General features: G+C 43.0%; 1 protein-coding gene across 1 annotated transcript in view; it reads right to left on the reverse strand.

Moving 5' to 3' along the window:
* LOC112225024 (nascent polypeptide-associated complex subunit alpha, muscle-specific form) overlaps positions 1-27,287 on the reverse strand; it is a 35,338-nt gene that overhangs the window by 3,282 nt on the left and 4,769 nt on the right. Inside the window, exons 3-14 of the mRNA XM_042306955.1 lie at positions 15,285-15,457; positions 14,847-14,972; positions 14,433-14,531; positions 14,273-14,335; positions 14,012-14,170; positions 13,730-13,879; positions 13,455-13,613; positions 8,894-9,049; positions 8,664-8,788; positions 8,382-8,600; positions 7,635-8,103; positions 1,136-1,242 (exon numbers count right to left, since the gene is read on the reverse strand). Coding sequence (XP_042162889.1) covers positions 1,136-1,242; positions 7,635-8,103; positions 8,382-8,600; positions 8,664-8,788; positions 8,894-9,049; positions 13,455-13,613; positions 13,730-13,879; positions 14,012-14,170; positions 14,273-14,335; positions 14,433-14,531; positions 14,847-14,972; positions 15,285-15,315 — 1,863 coding nt within the window. The 5' untranslated portion in view covers positions 15,316-15,457. The remainder of the gene's footprint in view (positions 1-1,135; positions 1,243-7,634; positions 8,104-8,381; positions 8,601-8,663; positions 8,789-8,893; positions 9,050-13,454; positions 13,614-13,729; positions 13,880-14,011; positions 14,171-14,272; positions 14,336-14,432; positions 14,532-14,846; positions 14,973-15,284; positions 15,458-27,287) is intronic.

A 27,287-nucleotide genomic window follows, 5' to 3' on the forward strand; every position in this document is an offset into this window, starting at 1 on the left:
TGCCAAGGCAACCTTTATTAGAAGATTTTCCAAACAATTCATTAACATATGCACCTTCATCAACGTGTGCCAAACTCATCTATCTCATAACTTCTCATATACTACACCTCAGAGGCTCTCATGGACTAGATAAAACCTGTACAGTATACACTCAGGCTCATAGCACACAAGACACTAATGGCTCTGTGTAAAGAATGACCTCAGATGCATGGGAGAGGAAGCACAACGAAAAGAAAAGCCTGGTCTTCCCAATATCATGTGTTTCTCTAGCTGCTCTCTCTCCTCCACGTCTGTTGTTCACAGTGCTGGATGTCATTGTGTGCTGCAACAAGCATGGTCTGATGAAGACTGTGATGAAGATATTGTTGGTAAAAACATTGTGCTTGTATCACTAAAAGCATCCAGCTTCTGTGGCAGTGTTTGGCTGTGTGTAGCTAAATACGCTTCTCATCTGAACACAGGAGACTCCCTCACAGTCTCCCTCAGCAGGAGTCATGGAAACATGGACGTGAAGTGTGTCGTCATCCCAGCCAAGTCAACACTATGGATTAGCTACACACAAGGAGATGTTGTATGTGTATGTGTATACTTGTCCTGTGTGTGTATGGTGATGGGAGGGATGGTGGCAGGGACATGGGTTAAGCTCAAACACATTTGTTTATTGGCAGGAGCCATCTGTAGCACTGAAGCTGCCTTGAGGAGACTTATGACATATTTTCTTGGAAAAGCAAATGAGCGTGAGACAGATACAGAAACAGATGGAGAGATTCCAAAACAAGTACAATTAAAATGAATGGCTTTGGGTCCCCCCCCCCAGTGTTCCACCAAATGGAAAATGCCCCCCTATCTCACTCACACACACACACGAGTGCGCTGAGCTATGCACATTTTCCTGGAATACTCAAAGACTGCCTGCAAACACTGTTTCCTGCCTTGGAGCACCCAGGCCACAGACCAAAGTAAAGGACAACAGAAAACCCAGACAAACGTAGAGGGGAACAGAGACCATTATGATCCCAGGCCAAAGACATGGAGCCCACATACTGTACCTCAGAAGAAAGCAAGACAGCATACCTACCTACACATAACACATGCTACAAATGGTAATATTCTATAATAAACCCCCTGTACTCACCAGGTCTGGCAACATGTCTTTATTGTCCTCTTCATCCATGTTCTTCTCTAAATTCTCAATGAGCATCCGGCTGTCAGTTGCTTCTATCACAGTGTCCTTGGTCCTCTCTGTAAATACAGACACTGAGAACATGGCTGCACTGGGATAGGTCCAGACTTGGGTTCAAATACTATTTCAAAACTCTCAATTACTTTCACATACATTCAATGTAAGAATTCAGATATACAGTACCAGTCAAAAGTTTAGACACACCTACTCAATGGTTTTTCTTTATTTTTACTATGTTCTACATTGTAGAATAATAGGGAATACATCAAAACTATCAAATAACACAGATGGAATCATGTAGTAACAAAACAGTGTTAAACAAATGAAAATATATTTGAGATTCTTCAAAGTAGCCACCCTTTACCTTGATGACAGCATTGCACACTCTTGGCATTCAGGAGGTAGTCACCTGGAATGCATTTCAATTAACAGGTGTGCCTTGTTAAACGTTAATTTGTGGAATTTCATTCCGTCTCAATGTGTTTGATCCAATCAGTTGTGTTGTGACAAGGTAGGGGTAGTATACAGAAGATATCGCTATTTGTTAAAAGACCAAGTCCATATTATGGCAAGAACAGCTCAAATACGCAAAGAGAAACGACAGTCCATTACATTAAGACAGGATGACAAATCAGAGCAAGATTACTGAATGTAAGTACATTATTTACCTTCAGAGGTGAATATATCAAACCAGTTGCCATGATAAGTGTTTTGTTGTTGAGTACTCTCCTCAAAAAATAGCATGGTCTTTTTCACTCTAATAGCTACTGTAAATTGGACAGTGCAGTTAGATTAACAAGAATATAAGCTTTCTGCCCACATAAGACATGTCTACTGTATATGTCCTGGAAAGTTGGCCGTTACTTACAATGTCATTCTAGTCACATTAGCGCATGTTAACAACAACCGTTCCGTTTTAGGGACATCGATCTTAAGACATGAAGGTCAGTCAATCCGGAAAATGTCAAGAACTTTGAAAGTTTCTTCAAGTGCAGTCGCAAAAACCATCAAGCGCTATGATGAAACTGTCTCTCATGAGGACCGCGACAGGAAAGGAAGATCCAGAGTAACCTCTGCTACAGAGTATAAGTTCATTAGAGTTAACGGCATCTCAGATTGCAGCCCAAATAAATGCTTCACAGAGTTCAAGTAAAGGACACAAACTCTAAACATAAACTGTTCAGAGGAGACTGCGTGAATCCGTCCCTCGTGGTCAAATTGCTGCAAAGAATCCACTACTAAAGGACACCAATAATAAGAAGAGACTTGCTTGGGCCAAAAAACACGAGCAATGGACATTAGACTGGTGGAAATCTGTCCTTTGGGGTGATGAGTCCAAATTTGAGATTTTTGGTTCCCACCACCGTGTCTTTGTGAGACGCAAAGTATGTGAACGCTAGGATCTCTGCATGTGTGGTTCCCACCGTGCAGCATGGAAGAGGAGGTGTGATATTGTGGGGGTGTTTCGCTGGTGACACTGTCTGTTATTTATTTCGAATTCAAGGCACACTTAACCAGCATGGCACCACAGCATTCTGCAGCGATACGCCATCCCATCTCATTTGCGCTTAGTGGGACTATCATTTGTTTTTCAACAGGACAATGACCATAAAACATACCTCCAGGCTGGGTTAGGGCCATTTGACCAAGACGGAGAGTAATGCAGTGCTGCATCAGACGACTTGGCCTCCACAATCACCTGACCTCAACCCAATTGAGATGGTTTGGGATGAGTTGGACCGTAGAGTGAAGGAAAATAAGCCAACAAGTGCTCAGGTAAGGTGGCAACTCCTTCAAGACAGTTGGAAAAGCATTCCTCATGAAGCTGGTTGACAGAATGCCAAGAGTGTGCAAAGCTGTCATCAAGGCAAAGTGGCTACTTTGAAGAATCTAAAATGTAAAACATATTTGGATTTGTTTAACACTTTTTTGGTTACTAGATGATTCCATATGTGTTATTTCACAGTTTTGACATCTTCACTATTATTCTACAATGTACAAAATAGTAAAAATAAAGAAAAACCCTTGAATGAGTAGGTGTGTCCAAACTTTTGACTGGTACTGTATACATACATACACATATAATATATATGTACCAGTCCAAAGTAGGTGTGTCCAAACTTACATATAAAGTACCAGTCAAAACATTTGGGAACACGTACTCATTCAAGGGTTTTCTTATGTATATATATATACATATACACACAGTTGAAGTCAAAAGATTACATACACCTTAGCCAAATACATTTAAACTCAGTTTTCACAATTCCTGACATTTAATCCTAGTAAAAATTCCCTGTCTTAGGTCAGTAAGGATCACCACTTTATTTTAAGGAATGTGAAACGTCAGAATAATAGTAGAGATAATGATTTATTTCAGCTTTAATTTCTTTCATCACATTCCCATTTGGGTCAGAAATTTACATACACTCAATTAATATTTAGCAGCATTGCCTTTAAATTGTTAATCTTTGGTCGAAACGTTTTGGGTAGCCTTTCACAAGCTTCACACAATAAGTTGGGTGAATTTTAGCCCATTCCTCCTGACAGAGCTGGTATAACTGAGTCAGGTTTGTAGGCCTCCTTGCTCGCACACGCTTTTTCAGTTCTGCCCACAAATATTCTATAGGATTGAGGTCAGGGCTTTGTGATGGCCACTCCAATACCTTTACTTTGTTGTCTTAAAGACATTTTGCCACAACTTTGGAAGTATGCTTGTCCATTTGGAAGACCCATTTGCGACCAAGCTTTAAGTTCCTGACTGATGTCTTGAGATGTTGCTTCAATATATCCATGTAATTTTCCTTGCTAATAAAGCCATCTATTTTGTGAAGTGCATCAGTACCTCCTGCAGCAAAGCACCCCCACAACATGATGCTGCCACCCCGTGCTTCACGGTTGGTATGGCGTTCTTTGGCTTGCAAGCCTCCCCCTTTTTCCTCCAAACATAACAATGGTCATTATGGCCAAACAGTTCTATTTTTGTTTCATCAGACCAGAGGACATTTCTCCAAAAAGTACAATCTACATCCCCATGTGCAGTTGCAAACCGTAGTCTGGCTTTTTAATGGCGGTTTTGGAGCAGTGGCTTCTTCCTTGCTGAGCGACCTTTCGTGTTATGTCGATATAGGACTCATTTTTACTGTGGATATAGATACTTTTGTACCAGTTTCCTCCAGCAGCTTCACAAGGTCCTTTGCTGTTGTTCTGGGATTGATTTGCACTTTTCGCACACCAAAGTACATTCATCTCTAGGAGACAGAATAAATCTCCTTCCTGAGCGGTATGATGGCTGCGTGGTCCCATGGTGTTTATACTTGTGTAATATTGTTTGTACAGATGAACGTGGTACCTTCAGGCGTTTGGAAATAGCTCCCAAGGATGAACCAGACTTGTGGAGGACTACAATATTTTTCTGAGGTTTTGGCTGATTTCTTTTGATTTTCCCATGATGTCGAGCAACGAGGCATTGAGTTTGAAGGTAGGCCTTGAAATACATCCACAGGTACACCTCCAATTGACTCAAATTATGTCAGTTAGCCCATCAGAAGCTTCTAAAGCCATGACATATTTTTATCATGCTGTTTAAAGGCACAGTCTACAGTGTATGTAAACTTCTGACCCACTGGAATTGTGATACAGTGAATTATAAGTGAAATAATCTGTCTGTAAACAATTGTTGGAAAAGGTACTTGTGTCATGCACAAAGTAGATGTCCTAACCGACTTGCCAAAACTATAGTTTGTTAACAAGAAATTTGTGGAGTGGTTGAAAAACACATTTTAATGACTAACCTAAGTGTATGTAAACTTCTGAGGTTTGGGGTCACTAAGAAATGTCCTTGTTTTTGGCGTATCTGTTGTGTATCTAGTTGCGTATCTGGAGCATCAGCATTTGTGGGTTTGATTACAGGCTCAAAAAGGCCAGAAACAAAGACTTTCTTCTGAAACTCGTCAGTCTATTCTTGTTCTGAGAAATTAAGGCTATTCCATGCGAGGAATTGCCAAGAAACAGCGTACAATGCTGTGTGCTACTCCCTTCACAGAACAGCGCAAACTGGCCCTAACCAGAATAGAAAGAGGAGTGGGAGGCCCCGGTGCACAACTGAGCAAGAGGACAAGTACATTAGACTGTCTAGTTTGAGAAACAGGCACCTCACAAGTCCTTAACTGGCAGCTTCATTAAATAGTATGCTCAAAACACCAGTCTCAACGTAAACAGCGAAGAGGCGACTCCAGGATGCTGGCCTTCTAGGCTGATTTGCAAAGAAAAAGCCCTATCTCAGACTGGCCAATTTAAAGAAAAGTTTCAGATGGGCAAAATAACACAGACACTGGACAGAAAAAGATTGGAAAAAAGTGTTATGGACATAAAAAGATTGGAAAAAAGTATTATGGACAGACAAATCTAAGTTTGAGGTGTCGGATCACAAAGAAAAACATTTGTGAGACGCACAAAAAAGTAAAATATGTGGAGGAGTGCTTGACGCCATCTGTCAAGCAGGGGGTACTTTGGTGGCAGTAAAGTGGGAGATTTGTACAGGGTAAAAGGGATCTTGAAGAAGGATGACTATCACTACATTTTGCAACACCAAGTCATACCCTGTGGACGGAGCTTAATTGGAGCCAATTTCCTCCTACAACAGGACAATGACCCAAAGCACAGCTTCAAACTATGCAATAACTATTTAGGAAAGAAGCAGTCAGCTGGTATTCTGTCTATGATGGAGTGGACAGCACAGTCACTGGATCGCAACCCTATTGAGCTGTTGTGGGAGCAGCTTGACCGTATGGTACGTAAGAAATACCCATCAAGTCAATCCAATTTGTGGGAGGTGCTTCAGGAAGCATGGGGTGAAATCTCTTCAGATTACCTCAAAAAAATGACAACTAGAATGCCAAAGATCTGCAAGGCTGTAATTGCTGCAAATGGAGGATTATTTGACGAAATCATGGGACACAATTATTATTTCAATTAAAAATCATTATTTATAACCTTGTCAACGTCTTGACTCTATTTCATGGAAAACAAGGACATTTCTAAGTGACCCCAAAGTTTTAAATGGTAGTGTGTGTGTGTATGTATGTATGTATGTATGTATGTATGTATGTATGTATGTATGTATGTATATATAAATAAATAAAAGCAACAATTAAAGTCTAGGAGGAAGGATAGGCTAGCCAAAGTTTAGTCTTAAAGATGGCTTTACAAGTGGGATGCACCGTTTCGGATGGCTTTACAAGTGGGATGCACTATTGAGCGCAAACTTTTGACTGGTACTTTATTTTAATTAAAACATATTATAATGCATTTGGAAATACACTTGGAAAGTATTTGAAAACTAAAATACACTCCAATGCTTTTAACCCAGGTATTTGAAAATACTATTTGAAATAAGTATTTGAACATACTGTTAAATACAATTTGGCAGACTATTTGGTTTTTACAAATAAAAGTCTGTAAAACTTCAATTAATAGCCCAGATATTTATTTGCTTGAATCACTGATCACAACAGCTGTTTATTAGAGAAAGGCTTGTTTGAGCCAGGCGTCTACTTCCATAATTAACACAGCGTTTGCTCATTTGCATTGTTAATTGTTGAATTCCAGCATGCACTTCCAGCATTTTAATAAATGTCTTCATTTCCTGCACTAATGTGTTATCATTTACACGTTGTGTCACGTTTTGTCTTAGTATGCCTCTATTCGAAAAATAAAAACTTTTCATTGACAGAATAATTATTCTCCTCTTGACTGCATTTTTGGCAGTTTTTACTTTCTCCACTAGAATGTGATCGGCCAATTTCTGGGGGTCTGTACTCCCTAGATTGTTGATGGTTTTTGTGCCTGCCAGTTAGTTAGCAGCTCTCAGCTGTTAGTAGCCATTGGCTAGCAGTTTCTTACTGGCGATAAAAATCGGATGAGTGACAATTTTTTCAGGTCATCACTGAATTATTTTATTTACCAAATTCAAATATTAAACCTTGTAAATGTCATGGTAATTCATGGTTACCTCATAAAAAAATTAACATAGGCCCTGTATTTATTTGAATTAGGCGTTATTTGCTGAAATGTGTGCAGTTGCCTGGCTATTAAAAGGGATAGGTGGCTATTTGAGACTGCGATTCATTTAAGTTTTATGAGTGATTGTTTTGGGCTGTGTATTTGAAAATACACAAATACACAGAAAAAGTATTTTAAATACCAGATACTGAAATCCATGTATTTGAACCCAAGTCTGGATAGGTCATAGAATATGGGAAGCAGTTATGCCTGTATACAGTGCCTTATTCAGACCACTTGACTTTTTCCACATTACATTAAAGCCTTATTCTAGAATGGATAAAAATAAAAATAAAATCTAAGACAAAAGTATTCAAAGGGTCTGAATACTTTCCGAAGGCACTGTACTGTGGTGAAAAGGAAAGACAGCATTGTAGGATTCAGCTACCTGTCTGTGGTGTGGTGGGACCCTCAGACAGCGTTTTGGGGGATTGGTTGTCATCTGTGGGCTTTACAGAGGAGGGTTTAGGGGACACTGAGGGGGTGGGGATGAGTTTATGTGTGGATTTAAAGGACTGTGGGGGGGTGAGGTGTTCTTTAGATGCATATTTGGGGGATTTTGGGCTGGGCCTCTTCTTAGGGGAGAACTTGGAGGAGAGTGAAGGGCTAGGAGGGTCTGGGAATATGAACATGGGTGACGGTGTTAATGGGGTTTTGGATCTGGATTTAAGGGAGAGTGAGGGGCTGGGGGGGTCATTTGAGGAGGGATTGGAGGACAGTGAGGAGGTGCAGGGGTCTTCAGATGGTGTTCTGGAGATGCGGATATTTCTGGACAGGGGCAGGGAGGCGTTGAGGAAGCCTGACATCAGAGGCGGAAGGTTACGGAACATCTGGCCAAACTGCTCTGGAGAACTCTCCTGAAACACACAACACAGAAAAGTAGATAAATCTACTAAATAATGGCTACATAAGGGCTAAATTGCTCCCTCAGACCATAATAATAGTATTAAAGAGTAGTTACTTAGACTGGTTCACATAAAGTCGGCTACTACACATGACCATTACTGAGGTGCAGCAATGTGATGCAACACTGGTCGCTAGTGAAGGCAACCAAAACACCACAACTCTGTCACCCTTTGTAATCAACACTTCAGATCTCCTTTCTGGAACTGTCAGATGTTTTGGCAGTACTCACCCTCTCCCTGCGGCGGGCCCTAGCAGACAGGGTCCAGAGAGGAGGTGTGGTCTGTGGGTTGGGCATCAGGAAGGAGGGGTCCATTAGGAGCAGCTCGGTGTAGGTCTCCAGAGACTCCAGAATGCTCTCTGTAACATCATCCTCCTCTATCACCACTTCCTCAACCTCTGGGAGTCTGGGCATAGCCAGCACCAGCATGTGAGAGCCGCCACATGCCACCTGAGCACACATACACAGTATTAGCAGGTGCACGAACATAGACACAGACACTACTTGACTTACTGACTGGACACTGTATTTGAGGAAGCGTGGGCACAGTGTTGGTCTGAACTGGTTTGTGAAGTTCTCTTCCCCCAGTCCTAGTTTACCCTGGCGACCATCCCCAAAGGTGTATAGAATCCCACTGTCTGGAGTGAGAGAAATGAGGCCTCAATGGAAAAATGCTCAGGCTTCAAATTTCTGAATAACATCCATTCAACAGTGTATACTAGTAGAATAGTATGGAAGATTGCCTGTGATCACTGCAGTGTGGTTCTCTCCACAGGTTACGTGACTGACTCTGCCATTCCGGAAGTGGTCCAGTGCTTTTGGCAAAGGTACCTCGAACAGGAAGGTCCCATGGCCTAGCTGCCCATGCTGCCCCCGCCCAAATGCGTACACATTGTCCTCTGGAACATGGAGAGGAAGAGAGAGAGGTGTAGAAGAAGATGAGACAGTTACCAGCTAGGAACAATAGACAGACTATTTTATTTCATTAACAGTACTGTATCTTTAGTTAGTGTTAACCCTTTGACACGTACGATCACATATTTGTGATCATTGTTGAGTGGTCCCTGCAGAGTACCTTCGCAAATATGTGATTGGAACAGTGGCAACAGAACATATGATGCAACAAACCTGTCTAAACAGCATTGTTGACTGAAAAGCATCTAAACAATGTTTTTTACTGATGATAAATAAAAGGTCTTCACAACTTAATTCCTCAATTTCACCTTTTATTGTAAAAGATAAATGCAAACTTCATCATCCAAACTCATTCCATAAAACAGTCTAAATAACAGGTTGTGCTGACAAAAAAATTAACATAAGTTAGCGACCTAACAACTAAACTTGTTTACAATATACCACATATCTGGTGAGCAGAAGGGAGAAATGTAATATTGTTTAGAAAATAGATGCGTGTGAGCTAAACTAACAGCAGCTAAATTCTTTATGCTGGCAGCCAGGTTTGTTTATGCTTGACAAGCGAAAACTCCTTAATCCCAGAATGCCATTCACTATAAGACAAACAAACAACGTCAAAGATGGCTGCGCCCAATGCGTGAAAAATATTAACTTTCAGCATATTACAAATCTTTGATATACTTTTTACAGTGTATACAATAACCAGAGAACATGAATTTACTGTTTTTGACAAATCACAAAGCAAATAAAATGTTATCACCTCACAGATCATTACCCCAAATACAAGCCTACTGCCTAGCCTAACCATAGTGCGAAAGCTAAACAGGGATGAAACCATTTGTTGGGGGGGTTAATTTCATTTGTGGGGAGTTTTCAAGTCTATGGGCGGAAGAAATGGGGGAAGGTATCGTGGGGGATATCATGCAGGAAATGGGGGTTTATCAATAAATGGGGGGCAAACGATGGGGGGAAAACACAGGAGAAGTTTATACGTTAAATAAAAATAAAACCCCTGGAAAGGTCTAAGTTGGCAACCCTGAGATACCATAGTTACAATCTTATTTTTTTTTATTTCACCTTTATTTTAACCAGGTAGGCTAGTTGAGAACAAGTTCTCATTTGCAACTGCGACCTGGCCAAGACAAAGCAAAGCAGTGTGAACAGACAACAGAGTTACACATGGAGTAAACAATTAACAAGTCAATAACACAGTAGAAAAAAAAGAGAGTCTATATACATTGTGTGCAAAAGGCATGAGGAGGTAGGCGAATAATTACAATTTTGCAGATTAACACTGGAGTGATAAATGATCAGATGGTCATGTACAGGTAGAGATATTGGTGTGCAAAAGAGCAGAGAAGTAAATAAATAAAAACAGTATGGGGATGAGGTAGGTAAAATTGGGTGGGCTATTTACCGATAGACTATGTACAGCTGCAGCGATCGGTTAGCTGCTCAGATAGCAGATGTTTGAAATTGGTGAGGGAGATAAAACTCTCCAACTTCAGCGATTTTTGCAATTTGTTCCAGTCACAGGCAGCAGAGAACTGGAACAAAAGGCGGCCATGAGGTGTTGGCTTTAGGGATGATCAGTGAGATACACCTTCTGGAGCGCGTGCTACGGGTGGCTGTTGCCATCGTGACCAGTGAACTGAGATAAGGCGGAGCTTTACCTAGCATGGACTTGTAGATGACCTGGAGCCAGTGGGTCTGGCGACTAATATGTAGCGATGGCCAGCCGACTAGAGCATACAGGTCGCAGTGGTGGGTGGTATAAGGTGCTTTAGTAACAAAACGGATGGCACTGTGATAAACTGCATCCAGTTTGCTGAGTAGAGTGTTGGAAGCCATTTTGTAGATGACATCGCCAAAGTCGAGGATCGGTAGGATAGTCAGTTTTACTAGGGTAAGTTTGGAGTCGTGAGTGAAGGAGGCTTTGTTGCGGAATAGAAAGCCGACTCTAGATTTGATTTTAGATTGGAGATGTTTGATATGAGTCTGGAAGGAGAGTTTACAGTCTAGCCAGACACCTAGGTACTTATAGATGTCCACATATTCTAGGTCGGAACCATCCAGGGTGGTGATGCTAGTCGGGCGTGCGGGTGCAGGCAGCGAACGTTTGAAAAGCATGCATTTGGTTTTACTAGCATTTAAGAGCAGTTGGAGGCCACGGAAGGAGTGTTGTATGGCATTGAAGCTCGTTTGGAGGTTAGATAGCACAGTGTCCAAGGACGGGCCGGAAGTATACAGAATGGTGTCATCTGCGTAGAGGTGGATCAGGGAATCGCCCGCAGCAAGAGCAACATCATTGATATTTACAGAGAAAAGAGTCGGCCCGAGAATTGAACCCTGTGGCACCCCCATACAGGCTGCCAGTGGACCGGACAGCATGTCCTCCGATTTGACACACTGAACTCTGTCTGCAAAGTAGTTGGTGAACCAGGCAAGGCAGTCATCAGAAAAACCGAGGCTACTGAGTCTGCCGATAAGAATATGGTGATTGACAGAGTCAAAAGCCTTGGCAAGGTCGATGAAGACGGCTGCACAGTACTGTCTTTTATCGATGGCGGTTATGATATCATTTAGTACCTTGAGCATGGCTGAGGTGCACCTGTGACCGGCTCGGAAACCAGATTACACAGCGGAGAAGGTACGGTGGGATTCGAGATGGTCAGTGACTTGTTTGTTGACTTGGCTTTCGAAGACCTTAGATAGGCAGGGCAGGATGGATATAGGTCTGTAACAGTTTGGGTCCAGGGTGTCTCCTCCTTTAAAGAGGGGGATGACTGCGGCAGCTTTCCAATCCTTGGGGATCTCAGACGATATGAAAGAGAGGTTGAACAGGCTGGTAATAGGGGTTGCGACAATGGCGGCGGATAGTTTCAGAAATAGAGGGTCCAGATTGTCATGCCCAGCTGATTTGTATGGGTCCAGGTTTTGCAGCTCTTTCAGAACATCTGCTATCTGGGGGGGCTGTTGGCCGAGGTTGGAGTAGCCAGGAGGAAGGAATGGCCAGCCATTGAGAAATGCTTGTTGAAGTTTTCGATAATCATGGATTTATCAGTGGTGACCGTGTTACCTAGCCTCATTGCAGTGGGCAGCTGGGAGAAGGTGCTCTCGTTCTCCATGGACTTCAGTGTCCCAGAACGTTTTGGAGTTAGAGCTACAGGATGCAAATTTCTGCCTGAAGAAGCTGGCCTTTGCTTTCCTGACTGACTGCGTGTATTGTTTCCCGACTTCCCTGAACAGTTGCATATCGCGGGGACTATTCGATGCTATTGCAGTCCGCCACAGGATGTTTTTGTGCTGGTCGAGGGCAGTCAGGTCTGGAGTGAACCAAGGGCTATATCTGTTCTTAGTTCTGCATTTTTTTTGAACGGAGCATGATGTTCAAACAACTAGATATCTCTGACTTCCGCCTTCATTTCGTTCAAGACAACTGGGAACTCGGGGCAAAAGAGCTTGGACTGGGAAAAACTGGGAAAAATACATCCACCTCAGAATTCCAACTCAGGAACTCGGGTCTCTTTCAGACCTAAAGATCACTGACATCATGATTTGACCTCGTATTTTTCAGTTCCCAGTTGTCTTCAAAGCACCATAAGTCAGTCGAGTGAACTATCCCTTCACCTTGTTTTTTATAGCATATTTGTCTGACATCTTTATGTGACAATCAGAATGCATTGTATGGTGTCAACAAACATGGCACCACAAATAGCTGGAAAATAGCTTAGCTCATTATAATCAGTACAACCTTCAAAAAAATATTTTATACACATCATATGTGTCCATTACAATCTATGCAAGAATCGGAATACAGTAAATATATTATGCTCCATACATACATACGGTATGTTACAGTAGAAATGACAACACAATATACAGAAAATAAGGCACTTACTTGGATAGGAATGCACACATGTCCAAAGTTATTATTTGTAAGGAAAACAACAATGAATACAATGTGGGCACCAGTCAGAAAATTTGTCAGGGGGAAAAAGTTTGTGCAGGGCCTGTTCTGACTAGATATGCCTACTTGGGGGAAACACTGGGGAAGTGCTTGGGCTCTTGTCGAAGAGAGAAGTTTGTCCGGCTCAGTAAAGCCTAAAACATCAATTGTCAGCAACTGTGAAATGGGCTAATTCTAATGTGAATTAATGAGGAGACGGAACAGACCTCAATTCGTAGCCTATAGATTAGCAGGCAGTGTGCCTTGGTTTGAGAGCAGCATGGGTTAACTGTCCTATTGCGTAACAATCATATTTTGGAACAGTGATGCATTCTGACATCACGCGCATTAAAACATCTCACACTGGGGCGACCGTTAGAGATATTTGGAACTCACATGTGTAAAGGTTAATAGTAATAGTATTTCACAGAGGTATTTACTTGTGAGTGCCACTGTGTGCTCCCCTCCACAGGACACTTGGATGACTGGATCCTGGATGCTTTCCACACGCTGAGGGACTCTGTGATTGGCTAGCTGGTCTGGGAATACACCCAGTCTTCCGCTCCCACTCTCCCCAAACGTGTAGAGGTCCCCATCCACTGGAACAAGCCCAAACCAACAACAATAACCCAGCCGTGTTATTATATAACAACAGGATGTGGTATGCATAAGGTTAAGATCCCAATATAAAATAACCATGCACGTGTGAGTGTACCTGTGACAAACGCTGAGTGGTGGTATCCACAAGACACCCAGGTCACTGGCTGTCCCACCATCACATCTCTGGGCTCTGAGGTGTAGCTCTCTGTGCCCAGACCGATCTGGCCCACAGAGTTATCACCCCACATGAACAGCCTGCCGTCCTCTAACAATACAGCACACAGACGGCATGTGAAAGATCAGAAACAGACAAGACCAGGACAGACAGACAGACAGACAGATAGGACTGCTCTACACTGATGATGCCAGTAAACAACCCATCTGTCGTCATCCTTACCTGTCAGGGCAGCTGAGGTGTTGCAGCCAGCAGCAAGCATTTTTATTGGTGCATGGTCAGAGAAAGGATGAAGCAGGTGGAAGGTGTTTGTGTCGTCACAGTGTCCCAAACCAAGCTGCCCCTCCTGGTTACTGCCAGCACCATAAACACGCCCACTCCCTGACAATCATGGGGGAAAGACTCATAAGTAATGATAACAGCAGATATTCATTCATAACATCCTCTCAAGTAATGCAGAGTAAAATAACATGGTTCTCTTACATGTGCACACTATTGTGTGGTCTCTCCCACATGATGCAAACTTAACTTTTTCAGACTTCAACGCTAAGGGAAAAAAATAGGTTTTAACATTACAAAATGTAGAAAAACGTTGACAACACACGAGTCAAACATAATCCTAGTACATGATGGACTGACTGACCTTTCACAGCGGTGGGCTTGTTGATGTTGACATTGATCTCTGACCCAAGTCCTAGCTGACCCCAGGTATTACTTCCAAACATGAACAGCCTGCCATGGCCTACAGGTAGGAGAAAAGGCATTACACTTATATTTCATAAACTGCTAATAAAACTCTTAATTACACTGTTTTTATGCATTTTTTTGTAAAAACATTATTTTTATTTGAATGCCTAAATACTACACATCTTGAAGTATAAAACCTTTTGTTCATTGCAATAACTAATTACAGGTTCAATATAGCATCAATAAACTGTTAATAACTATTTATAATAACTTAGTCATTTTATAAACAACAGACAGATAATTTATGGTTTTATACAGCATCTCCAAGTCACCCACTCCCATGGGAGAGAGTTGGCTACAAACTGAGTACCTGTTATGACAGCTGTGTGATCCCCCCCACATGAGATTTCCTCTGGATGGTCATTCTTCAGCCAGAATTTACTGGGCACATTATCAGCAAACTTGCTCTTCCCAAAGGTGAAGACTGCTCCCGTTTCTGTTACGGTAAAAAACAAACAAAAAAAAAACTTCAGACAGGAGAGAAACTATGACATTTCATTGGGGTTTAGGAATATAACAGGTCTAATATAGCCTACAAGGTCTGGTTGTACTAAAATGACCCTGATTTCACTAGGCTAACGTTACAGGAGTAGGTAAATCCTAATGCCAAGCGTTAAGTCGCAGCAAGCCAGAAATAGCAACAGGTTAGCGAATGCTCACCACCACACATTACTGGTGCTACACTATCTAAATAACAGCCATATGTTTAAAAAAAAGCGAGATACAGACACTTGACAGGTTTTCTTACCAGGTATATCAGCCTCCGTTTCTCCGGTCATCCCTTCCCTGGCTTCGGAACACCTTACAGACAGACGCAGGTGACGTTCCTCGACCGAAATAACCTTCTTCTTCTATGGTATTATGGCGGTCCGCAAACAATCATTAGAGATGCATGCCGCCACCTACTGTACGGATGGTAAACTATGGAACAATTATCGATAGTTGGAAAGGGGAAAAAACGATATACACAATTTTAAAAAAGAGACACATGAAAAATAAACATCCCACTCCTTCAGTCATATTCCATTCAAGTCTTTGGCTAGTTTTTCCTAGCCACTGTGCTTCTACACCTGCATTGCTTGCAGTTTCGGGTTTCAGGCTGGGTTTCTGTACAGCACTTTGTGACATCAGCTGATGTAAGAAGGGCTTTATAAATCCATTTGATTTGATTGAAGTCACATCCCTACACATACTAATTTTTTCCCAAGATGGTGTAGCAGTCGAACATGTGTTTTGTCTTGTCCCGTGTAAATAATAGTTTTCCTCCCGTATATATTTTAATCTCACTTTCCATCTATGGACTGAATATACTCTCCTGCAACCCGCCTCACCCAACATGGTATGGATCTGTTACTATCTGTTAGCTTTTGAGCTAGGCCCATTAGTCAGTTAGCCACTGCTAGCGGTCTTCACCGTTAACTCGGACACCAGCCAGCCTCAGCTCGGTCAATACCTGCCAGTCTGCACAGCCTGCGATATCAACCCAGAGCATATTGGACTGCTTTTTTCCACATCTCCGGATTCCTAGCGTAAGCTCTGGACCATTACACCGGATCATCGCAGCTAGCTAGCTGCAATCCGAGTGGCTACTCCTGTCTCTGTCCCGAAGCAAACAGCAGTTAGCCTTGAGCTAGCCTCGAGCTAGGCCCATTTTCCGGCTAGCCAGAGAGGTCTACCAGCTAATTCCTGGGCTACAATACCTCTTATGCCAATTGGCCTGTACCCTTTATTGGCGACACAGAGCCCCGCCGATCCATCACGACTGGTCTGCCGATGTAATCGTCCGAGGTGGTTTCAACAGGCTTTTCCATTGTGACGTCGCCGAAGACCCATCTGCTGGCCACGGCCCGCTAGCTCCAGCTCGCGTAGCGTAGTAGCACCTACCGAACGGCTCCCTGACTCACCTATTGCTGCTCATTGCACCCTATGATCACTCGGCTACACATGCCACTTCCTAATGTCAATATGCCTTGTCAATATGCCTACTGCTGTTTAGGTTAGTTATTATTCTTTTATTTCACTGTAGAGCCCCCAGCCCCGCCCTAAATGCCTTCGATAGCTATTTTGTCACACCCTCCACACATGCAGAGACCTCACCTGGCTGAACTGGTGCCTCCAGAGACGCGACAGCTCTCATCACCCAATGCCTAGGTTTTCTTCCACTATACTCACATCCTACCATACCCTTGTCTGTATATTATGCTCGGAGTCTATTCTACCACGCCTAGAAATCTTCTCCTTTTATTCTTTGTCCCCAACGCACTACAGTAGACGACCAGTTCTTATAGTCTTTAGCCGTCCTGCTACTCTTCTGTTCCTCTGGTAATGTAGAGGTTAACCCAGGCCCTGTAGCCCCCAGCACCACACCCATTCCCAAGGCGCTCTCATTTGTTGACTTCTGTAACCGTAAAAGCCTTGGTTTCACGCATGTTAACATCAGAAGCATCCTCCCTAAGGATTATTCACTGCTTTAGCACACTCCGCCAACCCTGATGTCCTAGCCGTGTCTGAATCCTGGCTTAATAAGGCCACCAAAAATTATGAAGTTTCCATCCCCAACTACAACATTTTCCGACAAGGGGGCGGAGTTGCAATCTACTGCAGAGATAGCCTGCAGAGTTCTGTCATACTATCCAGATCTGTGCCAACAATTCGAGATTCTACTTTTAAAAATCCACCTTTCCAGAAATTAGTCTCTCAACGTTGCCACTTGTTATAGACCCCCTCAGCCCCCAGCTGTGCCCTGGACACCATATGTGAATTGTTTGCCCCTCATCCATCTTCAGAGTTCGTACTGTTAGGTGACCTAAACCGGGACATGCTTAACACCCCGGCCGTCCTACAATCTTAGCTAGATGCCCTCAATCTCACACAAATTATCAAGGAACCAGGTAAATCCTAAATTCGTAAGCATGGGCACCCTCATAGATATCATCCTGATCAACTTGCACTCTAAAAACACCTCTGCTGTCTTCAACCAAGATCTCAGCGATCACTGCCTCATTGCCTGCATCCGTATGGGTCCGCGGTCAAACGACCACCCCTCATCACTGTCAAACGCTCCCTAAAACACTTCTGCGAGCAGGCCTTTCTAATCGACCTGGCCTGGGTATCCTGGAAGCATATGGACCATATCCCGTCAGTAGAGGATGCCTGGTTGTTCTTTTAAAGTGCTTTCCTCACCATCCTAAATAAGCATGCCCCATTCAAAAAAATGCCCCAATAGGTCCACAGACGACGCAATCGTAACCACACTGCACACTGACCTAACCCATCTGGACAAGAGGAATACCTATGTGAGAATGCTGTTCATTGACTACAGCTCAGCATTTGACACAATAGTACCCTCCAAACTCGTCCTCAAGCTCGACCCTGCCCTGTGCAACTGGGTACTGGACTTCCTGACAGGCCACCCCTAAGGTGGTGAGGGTAGGTAACAACATCTCCACCCCGCTGATCCTCAACACTGGGGCCCCACAAGGGTGCGTTCTGAGCCCTCTCCTGTACTCCCTGTTCACCCACGACTGCGTGGCCATGCACGCATCCAACTCAATGATCAAGTTTGCAGACGACACTACAGTGGTAGGCTTGATTACCAACAACAACGAGACGGCCTACAGGGAGGAGATGAGGGCCCTCGGAGTGTGGTGTCAGGAAAATAACCTCACACTCAACGTCAACAAAACTAAGGAGATGATCGTGGACTTCAGGAAACAGCAGAAGGAGCACCCCCCCTATCCACATCGACGGGACAGTAGTGGAGAGCATAGAAAGTTTTAAGTTCCGGCATACACATCACTGACAAACTGAATTGGTCCACCCACACAGACAGCGTTGTGAAGAAGGCGCAGCAGCGCCTCTTCAACCTCAGGAGGCTGAAGAAATTCGGCTTGTCACCAAAAGCACTCACAAAATTTTACAGATGCACAATCGAGAGCATCCTGTCGGGCTGTATCACCGCCTGGTACGGCAACTGCTCCGCCCACAACCGTAAGGCTCTCCAGAAGGTAGTGAGGTCTACACAATGCATCACCGGGGGCAAACTACCTGCCCTCCAGGACACCTACACCACCCGATGTCACAGGAAGGCCATAAAGATCATCAAGGACAACAACCACCCGAGCCACTGCCTGTTCACCCCGCTATCATCCAGAAGGCGAGGTCAGTACATGTGCATCAAAGCAGGGACCGAGAGACCGCTTCTATCTCAAGGCCATCAGACTGTTAAACAGCCACCACTAACATTGAGTGGCTGCTGCCACACATGTAAAAAATGTATCACTAGCCACTTTAAACAATGCCACTTAATATAATGTTTACATACCCGACATTACTCATCTCATATGTACAGTGCCTTGCGAAAGTATTCGGCCCCCTTGAACTTTGCGACCTTTTGCCACATTTCAGGCTTCAAACATAAAGATATAAAACTGTATTTTTTTGTGAAGAATCAACAACAAGTGGGACACAATCATGAAGTGGAACGACATTTATTGGATATTTCAAACTTTTTTAACAAATCAAAAACTGAAAAATTGGGCGTGCAAAATTATTCAGCCCCCTTAAGTTAATACTTTGTAGCGCCACCTTTTGCTGTGATTACAGCTGTAAGTCGCTTGGGGTATGTCTCTATCAGTTTTGCACATCGAGAGACTGAAATGTTTTCCCATTCCTCCTTGCAAAACAGCTCGAGCTCAGTGAGGTTGGATGGAGAGCATTTGTGAACAGCAGTTTTCAGTTCATTCCACAGATTCTCGATTGGATTCAGGTCTGGACTTTGACTTGGCCATTCTAACACCTGGATATATTTATTTTTGAACCATTCCATTGTAGATTTTGCTTTATGTTTTGGATCATTGTCTTGTTGGAAGACAAATCTCCGTCCCAGTCTCAGGTCTTTTGCAGACTCCATCAGGTTTTCTTCCAGAATGGTCCTGTATTTGGCTCCATCCATCTTCCCATCAATTTTAACCATCTTCCCTGTCCCTGCTGAAGAAAAGCAGGCCCAAACCATGATGCTGCCACCACCATGTTTGACAGTGGGGATGGTGTGTTCAGGGTTATGAGCTGTGTTGCTTTTACGCCAAACATAACGTTTTGCATTGTTGCCAAAAAGTTCAATTTTGGTTTCATCTGACCAGAGCTCCTTCTTCCACATGTTTGGTGTGTCTCCCAGGTGGCTTGTGGCAAACTTTAAACAACACTTTTTATGGATATCTTTAAGAAATGGCTTTCTTCTTGCCACTCTTCCATAAAGGCCAGATTTGTGCAATATACGACTGATTGTTGTCCTATGGACAGAGTCTCCCACCTCAGCTGTAGATCTCTGCAGTTCATCCAGAGTGATCATGGGCCTCTTGGCTGCATCTCTGATCAGTCTTCTCCTTGTATGAGCTGAAAGTTTAGAGGGACGGCCAGGTCTTGGTAGATTTGCAGTGGTCTGATACTCCTTCCATTTCAATATTATCGCTTGCACAGTGCTCCTTGGGATGTTTAAAGCTTGGGAAATCTTTTTGTATCCAAATCCGGCTTTAAACTTCTTCACAACAGTATCTCGGACCTGCCTGGTGTGTTCCTTGTTCTTCATGATGCTCTCTGCGCTTTTAACGGACCTCTGAGACTATCACAGTGCAGGTGCATTTATACGGAGACTTGATTACACACAGGTGGATTTTATTTATCATCATTAGTCATTTAGGTCAACATTGGATCATTCAGAGATCCTCACTGAACTTCTGGAGAGAGTTTGCTGCACTGAAAGTAAAGGGGCTGAATAATTTTGCACGCCCAATTTTTCAGTTTTTGATTTGTTAAAAAAGTTTGAAATATCCAATAAATGTCGTTCCACTTCATGATCGTGTCACACTTGTTGTTGATTCTTCACAAAAAAATACAGTTTTATATCTTTATGTTTGAAGCCTGAAATGTGGCAAAAGGTCGCAAAGTTCAAGGGGGCCGAATACTTTCGCAAGGCACTGTATATACTGTACTCGATACCATCTACTGCGTCTTGTCTATGCCGTTCTGTACCATCACTCATTCATATATCTTTATGTACATATTCTTCATCCCATTACACTTGTGTGTATAAGGTAGCTGTTGTGAAATTGTTAGGTTAGATTACTCGTTGGTTATTACTGCATTGTCGGAACTAGAAGCACAAGCATTTAGCTACACTCGCATTAACATCTGCTAACCATGTGTATGTGACAAATAAAATTTGATTTGATATTTTTACTAATTCTGTAGAACTTCGTTCTAAAGCTGTATCCATACCCATCGGACGTAGTGATCACAATATAGTGGCTATATCCAGGAATGCCAAAGTTCCAACAGCTGGGCCTAAAATAATATATATGAGATCATACAAAAGATTTTGCTGTGATTTTTATGTGGATGATGTTACAAATATTTGTTGGTCTGATGTGATTAATGAGGAGCATCCAGACGCTGCACTTATGAAATTGCATCTTCCAATTATTGATGAACATGCACCTGTTAAGAAACTGACTGTTAGAACTGTTAAGGGTCCATGGATTGATTGAGGAATTGAACAACAGGTTGGTTGAATGAGATGGGGCAAAAGGAATGGCTAATAAGTCTGGCTACACATCTGACTTATTGAGACATTATGTGAGACATTATGTGACTAAACTCATCAAAAAGAAGAAGAAACTGTTATGAAGCCAAGATCAATGATATAAAGAATGATAGGAAAAAACTTGAGTACTTTAAAGGAAATTATGGGCAGAAAGACATATTCAACACCATCTTTCATCGAATCAGATGGCTTATTCATCGCAAAACCATTTGATGTTGACAATTATTTTAATGATTCCTTCTTTGGCAAAGTGGGAAAACTTAGGCAGGAAATGCCAACAGTGAACAGTGAGCCATCGTATTCAAGCATAAAAAACTAATATTGAAAGAAGAACATTGCAAGTTTGAATTTTGGAAAGTTAGTGTGGGAGTGGTGGAAAAATTGTTATTGATCAATAATGACAAACCTCCTGGCATTGACAACTTCGATGGAAAGCTACTGAGGGTGGTAGCTGACTCTATTAGCCACCCCTATCTGTCATATCTTAAATCTGAGCCTAGAGGAAAGTCTTTGTCCTTAGGTCTGGAGGGAAGCCAAAGTAATTCCGCTACCCAAGAGTGGTAAACCAGCCTTTTACTGGTTCTAACAGCAGACCTATAAGTCTGCTGCCACCTCTTAGCAAACTGTTGTGTAAAAAAATGTTTGACCAAATATAATGCTATTTCTCTGTAAACAAATTAAAACTTTTAGCATGCTTATAGAGAACGACACACAACGTGTACTGCACTGACACAATTTACTGATGTTTGAAATTGATAATAAGGAGGGTGAGGGATCAACCCAGACCTACACGGCAGGACCTGGTCAATGACCTGAAGAGAGCTGGGACCACAGTCTCAAAGAAAACCGTTAGCAACACACTACGCCGTCATGGATTAAAATCCTGCAGCACACGCAAGGTCCCCCTGCTCAAGCCAGCGCATGTCCAGGCCTGTCTGAAGTTTGCCAATGACCATCTGATGATGCAGAGGAGGAATGGGAGAAGGTCATGTGGTCTGATGAGACAAAAATAGAGCTTTTTGGTCTAAACTCCACACGCCATGTTTGGAGGAAGAAGAAGGATGAGTACAACCCCAAGAACACCATCCCAACCGTGAAGCAGGGAGGTGGAAACATCATTCTTTGGGATGCTTTTCTGCAAAGGGGACAGGACGACTGCACCGTATTGAGGGGAGGATGGATGGGGCCATGTATCGCGAGATCTTGCCCCAACAACCTCCTTCCCTCAGTAAGAGCATTGAAGATAGGTCGTGGCTGGGTCTTCCAGCATGACAACGACCCGAAACACACAGCCAGGGCAACTAAGGAGTTGCTCCGTAAGAAGAAGGTCCATATCAAGGTCCTGGAGTGGCCTAACCAGTCTCCAGACCTGACCCAATAGAACATCTTTGGAGGGAGCTGAAAGTCCGTATTGCCCAGCGACAGCCCCGAAACCTGAAGGATCTGGAGAAGGTCTGTATGGAGGAGTGGGCCAAAATCCCTGCTGCAGTGTGTGCAAACCTGGTCAAGAACTACAGGAAATGTATGATTTCTGTAATTGCAAACAAAGGTTTCTGTACCAAATATTAAATGTTGCTTTTCTGATGGATCAAATACTTATGTCATGCAATAAAATGCAAATTAATTACTTACAATGTGATTTTGGGGATTTTTGTTTTAGATTCCGTCTCTCACAGTTGAAGTGTACCTATGATACAAATGACAGACCTCTACATGCTTTGTAAGTAGGAAAACCTGCAAAACCGGCAGTGTATCAAATACTTGTTCTCCCCACTGTATATTCAATGCTTGTAAAGATGGGGAGAGGTCTGTCCGTAATAAAGAGATGCTCTGCTTGCAGACTCTAGTTTTGTCTAATCTTGATTATTGTCCAGTCGTGTGGTCCAGTGCTGCAAGGAAAGACCAAGTTAAGCTGCATCTGGCCCAGAACAGAGCGGCATGTCTTGCTCTTCATTGTAATCAGAGGGCTGATATATAAGAAACATTGTGTTGAAAATCCCAAATTGTTTGCATAGTCAACTTACACACAGCTCTGACACACACACTTACCCCACCAGACATGCCTCCAGGGGTCTTTTCACAGTCCCTAAATTCAGAACAAATTCAAGAAAGCATACAGTATTATATAGAGCCATTATTGCATGGAACTCCGTTCCATATCATATTGCTTAAATAAACAAATAAGCTGCCTTGATGACAGCTTTGCACATTCTTGGCATTCTCTCAACCAGCTTCACCTTGAATGCTTTTCCAACAGTCTTGAAGGAGTTCCCACATATGCTGAGCACTTGTTGGCTGCTTTTCCTTCACTCTGCGGTCCAACTCATCCCAAACCATATCAATTGAGTTGAGGTCCAGTGATTGTGGAGGCAAGGTCATCTGATGCAGCACTCCATCACTCTCCTTCTTGGTCAAATAGCCCTTACACAGCTTGGAGGTGTGTTTTGGGTCGTTGTCAGGTTGAAAAACAAATGATAGTCCCACTAAACCCAAACCAGATGGGATAGCGTATCGCTGCAGAATGCTGTGGTAGCAATGCTGGTTAAGTGTGACTTAAATTCTAAATAAATCAGACAGTGTCACCAGCAAAGCACCGTCACACCACGTCCTCCATGCTGCACGGTGGGAATCACACATGCAGAGATCATTAGTTCACCTACTCTGCGTCACACAAAGACACAGCGGTTGGAACCAAAAATCGCAAATTTGAACACATCAGACCAGAGGACAGATTTCCACCAGTTTAATGTCCATTGCTTGTGCTTCTTGGCCCAAGCAAGACTCTTCTTCTTATTGGTGTTTCTTTAGTAGTGGTTTCTTTGCAGCAATTCGACCATGACGGCCTGATTCACACAGTCTTCTCTGAATAGTTGATGTTGTGATGTGTCTTTTACTTGAACTCTGTGAAGCATTCATTTGGGCTGCAATCTGTGGTGCAGTTAACTCTAATGAACTTCTCCTCTGCAGCAGAGGTAGCTCTGGGTCTTCCTTTCCTGTGGCGGTCCTCATGAGAGCCAGTTTCATCATAGCAATTGATGGTTTTTGCGACTGCACTTGAAGAAACTTTCAAAATTCATGAAATGTTCCGAATTGACTGACCATGTCTTAAAGTAACGGACTGTCGTTTCCCTTTGCTTATTTGAACTGTTCTTGCCATAATATGGACTTGGTCTTTTACCAAATAGGGATATCTTCTGTATACCCCCCTACCTTGTCACAACACAACTAATTGGCTCAAATGCATTAATGAAAGAAATTCCACAAATGTAACTTTTAACAAGGCACACCTGTTAATTGAAATGCATTCCAGGTGACTACTTCATGAAGCTGGTTGAGAGAATGCCAAGCGTGTGCAAAGTTGTCAAAGGCAAGGGGTGGATACTTTGAAGAATCTCATATCAAATATTTTGGGATTTGTTTAACACTTTTTTTGGTTAATACATGATTCCATATGTGTTAATTCATCGTGATGAGATCTTCACTATTATTCTACAATGTAGAAAATAGTAAAAAATTAAGAAGAACCCTGGAATGAGTAGGTGTGTCCAGGTTCTTATTCTCAAAGAGACATTCTAACATTTCCCTTATTTTATCTGTGCCTCATGCTTTCTATCTCTCCAGGGTCTGATGGTCTCTCTGCTGACTGACAACTCCCTCCCAGATCCCCTTGCCAAGATTCTAACTCTAGCACTACCTGCCGAGGGCATCCTTAGTTTACAGCTTCATGAGCATTTGCAACACTACAAAGCAGAGCTGGGTCAAATACTTGATTGACAACGACCCAAATCCTGAATTCCATATGGTGAATTAAAGCATAAAATGTGACAACACCACAGATAGAACAATGAGACCAGATATTTCACCGGATGTATAAATGTGAAACATCCAAATATGGTAATGAGAGGAAGCTCAGCGGCCGGCAGTTTTGTATTTATTTTACCTTTATTTAACCAGGTAGGCAAGTTGAGAACAAGTTCTCATTTACAACTGCGACCTGGCCAGGATAAAGCAAAGCAGTTCGACACATAACAACACAGAGTTACACATGGAGTAAAACAAACATAGTCAATAATACAGTAGAAAAATAAGTCTATATACAATGTGAGCAAATGAGGTGAGATAAGGGAGGTAAAGTCAATAAATAGGCCAATGGTGGCGAAGTAATTACAATATAGCAATTAAAACACTGGAATGGTAGATTTGACAGTAGATGAGTGTGCAAAGTAGAAATACTTGGGTGCAAAGGAGCTAAATAAATAAATAAATACAGTAGGGGACGAGGTAGTTGTTTGGGCTATTTATAGATGGGCTATGTACAGGTGCAGCTGGTGCTTAAAGCTAGTGAGGGAGATAAGTGTTTCCAGTTTCAGAGATTTTTGTAGTTCGTTCCAGTCATTGGCAGCAGAGAACTGGAAGAAGAGGCGGCCAAAGGAGGAATTGGCTTTGGGGATGACAAGTGAGATATACCTGCTGGAACGCGTGGATGCGTGACCACCGAGCAGAGATATGGTGACCACCGAGCAGAGATAAGGCGGGACTTTACCTAGCAGGGTCTTGTAGATGACCTGGAGCCAGTGGGTTTGGCGACGAGTATGAAGCGAGGGCCAGCCAACGAGAGCGTACAGATTGCAGTGGTGGGTAGTATATGGGGCTTTGGTGACAAAATAGATGGCACTGTGATAGACTGCATCCAATTTGTTGAGTAGGGTGTTGGAGGCTATTTTGTAAATGACATCGCCAAAGTCAAGGATTGGTAAGATGGTCAGTTTTACGAGGGTATGTTTGGCAGCATGAGTGAAGGATGCTTTGTTGTGAAATAGGAAGACAATTCTAGATTTAACTTTGGATTGGAGATGTTTTATGTGAGTCTGGAAGGAGAGTTTACAGTCTAACCAGACACCTAGGTATTTGTAGTTGTCCACATATTCTAAGTCAGAACCGTCCAGAGTAGTGATGCTGGACGAGCGGGCAGGTGTGGGCAGCGATCGGTTGAAGAGAATGCATTTAGTTTTACTTGTATTTAAGAGCAGTTGGAGGCCATGGAAGGAGAGTTGTATGGCATTGAAGCTCGTCTGGAGGGTTGTTAACACAGTGTCCAAATAAGGGCCAGAAGTATACAGAGTGGTGTTGTCTGCGTAGAGGTGGATCAGAGACTCACCAGCAGCAAGAGCGACATCATTGATATATATACAGAGAAGAGAGTAGGCCCAAGAATTGAACCCTGTGGCACCCACATAGAGACTGCCAGAGGCACGGACAACAGGCCCTCCGATTTGACACACTGAACTCGGTCGGAGAATTAGTTGGTGAACCAGGTGAGGCAATCATTTGAGAAACCAAGGCTGTTGAGTCTGCCGATGAGGATGTGGTGATTGAGTCGAAAGTCTTGGCCAGGTCAATGAATACGGCTGAATAGTATTGTTTCTTTTCGATGGCGGTTAAGATATCGTTTAGAACCTTGAGCGTGGCTGAGGTGCACCCATGATCAGATTGCATAGCGGAGAAGGTACGGTGGGATTCGAAATGGTTGGTGATCTGTTTGTTAACTTGGCTTTCGAAGACCTTAGAAAGGCAGGGATATATATAGGTCTGCAGCAGTTTGGGTCAAGAGTGTCCCCCCTTTGAAGAGGGGGATGACCGCAGCTGCTTTCCATTCTTTGGGAATCTCAGACGACATGAAAGAGGTTGAACAGGCTAGTAATAGGGGTTGCAACATTTTCGGGCAGATAATTTTAGAAAGAGTGGGTCCAGATTGTCTAGCCCGGCTGATTTGTGGGGGTCCAAATTTTGCAACTCTTTCATAACATCAGCAGACTGGATTGGGGAGAAGGAGAAATGGGGAAGGCTTGGGCGAGTTGCTGTTGACCGGGTTAGGGGTGGCCAGTTGGAAAGCATGGCCAGCTGGTATAATTTTTTACATTGAAATTCTTAATTATAGTGGATTTATCGGTGGTGACAGTTTCCTATCCTCAGTGCAGTGGGCAGCTGGGAGTTGGTGCTCTTATTCTCCATGGACTTTACAATTTCCCAGAACTTTTTTGAGTTTGTGTCACAGGAAGCAAATTTCTGCTTGAAAAAGCTACCCTTGGCTTTTCTAACTGCCTGTGTATATTGGTTTCTAACTTCCCTAAATAGTTGCATTTCACAGGG

The sequence above is a fragment of the Oncorhynchus tshawytscha genome, linkage group LG26 (assembly GCF_018296145.1).
Source record: "Oncorhynchus tshawytscha isolate Ot180627B linkage group LG26, Otsh_v2.0, whole genome shotgun sequence".
Lineage (NCBI taxonomy): Eukaryota > Metazoa > Chordata > Actinopteri > Salmoniformes > Salmonidae > Oncorhynchus > Oncorhynchus tshawytscha.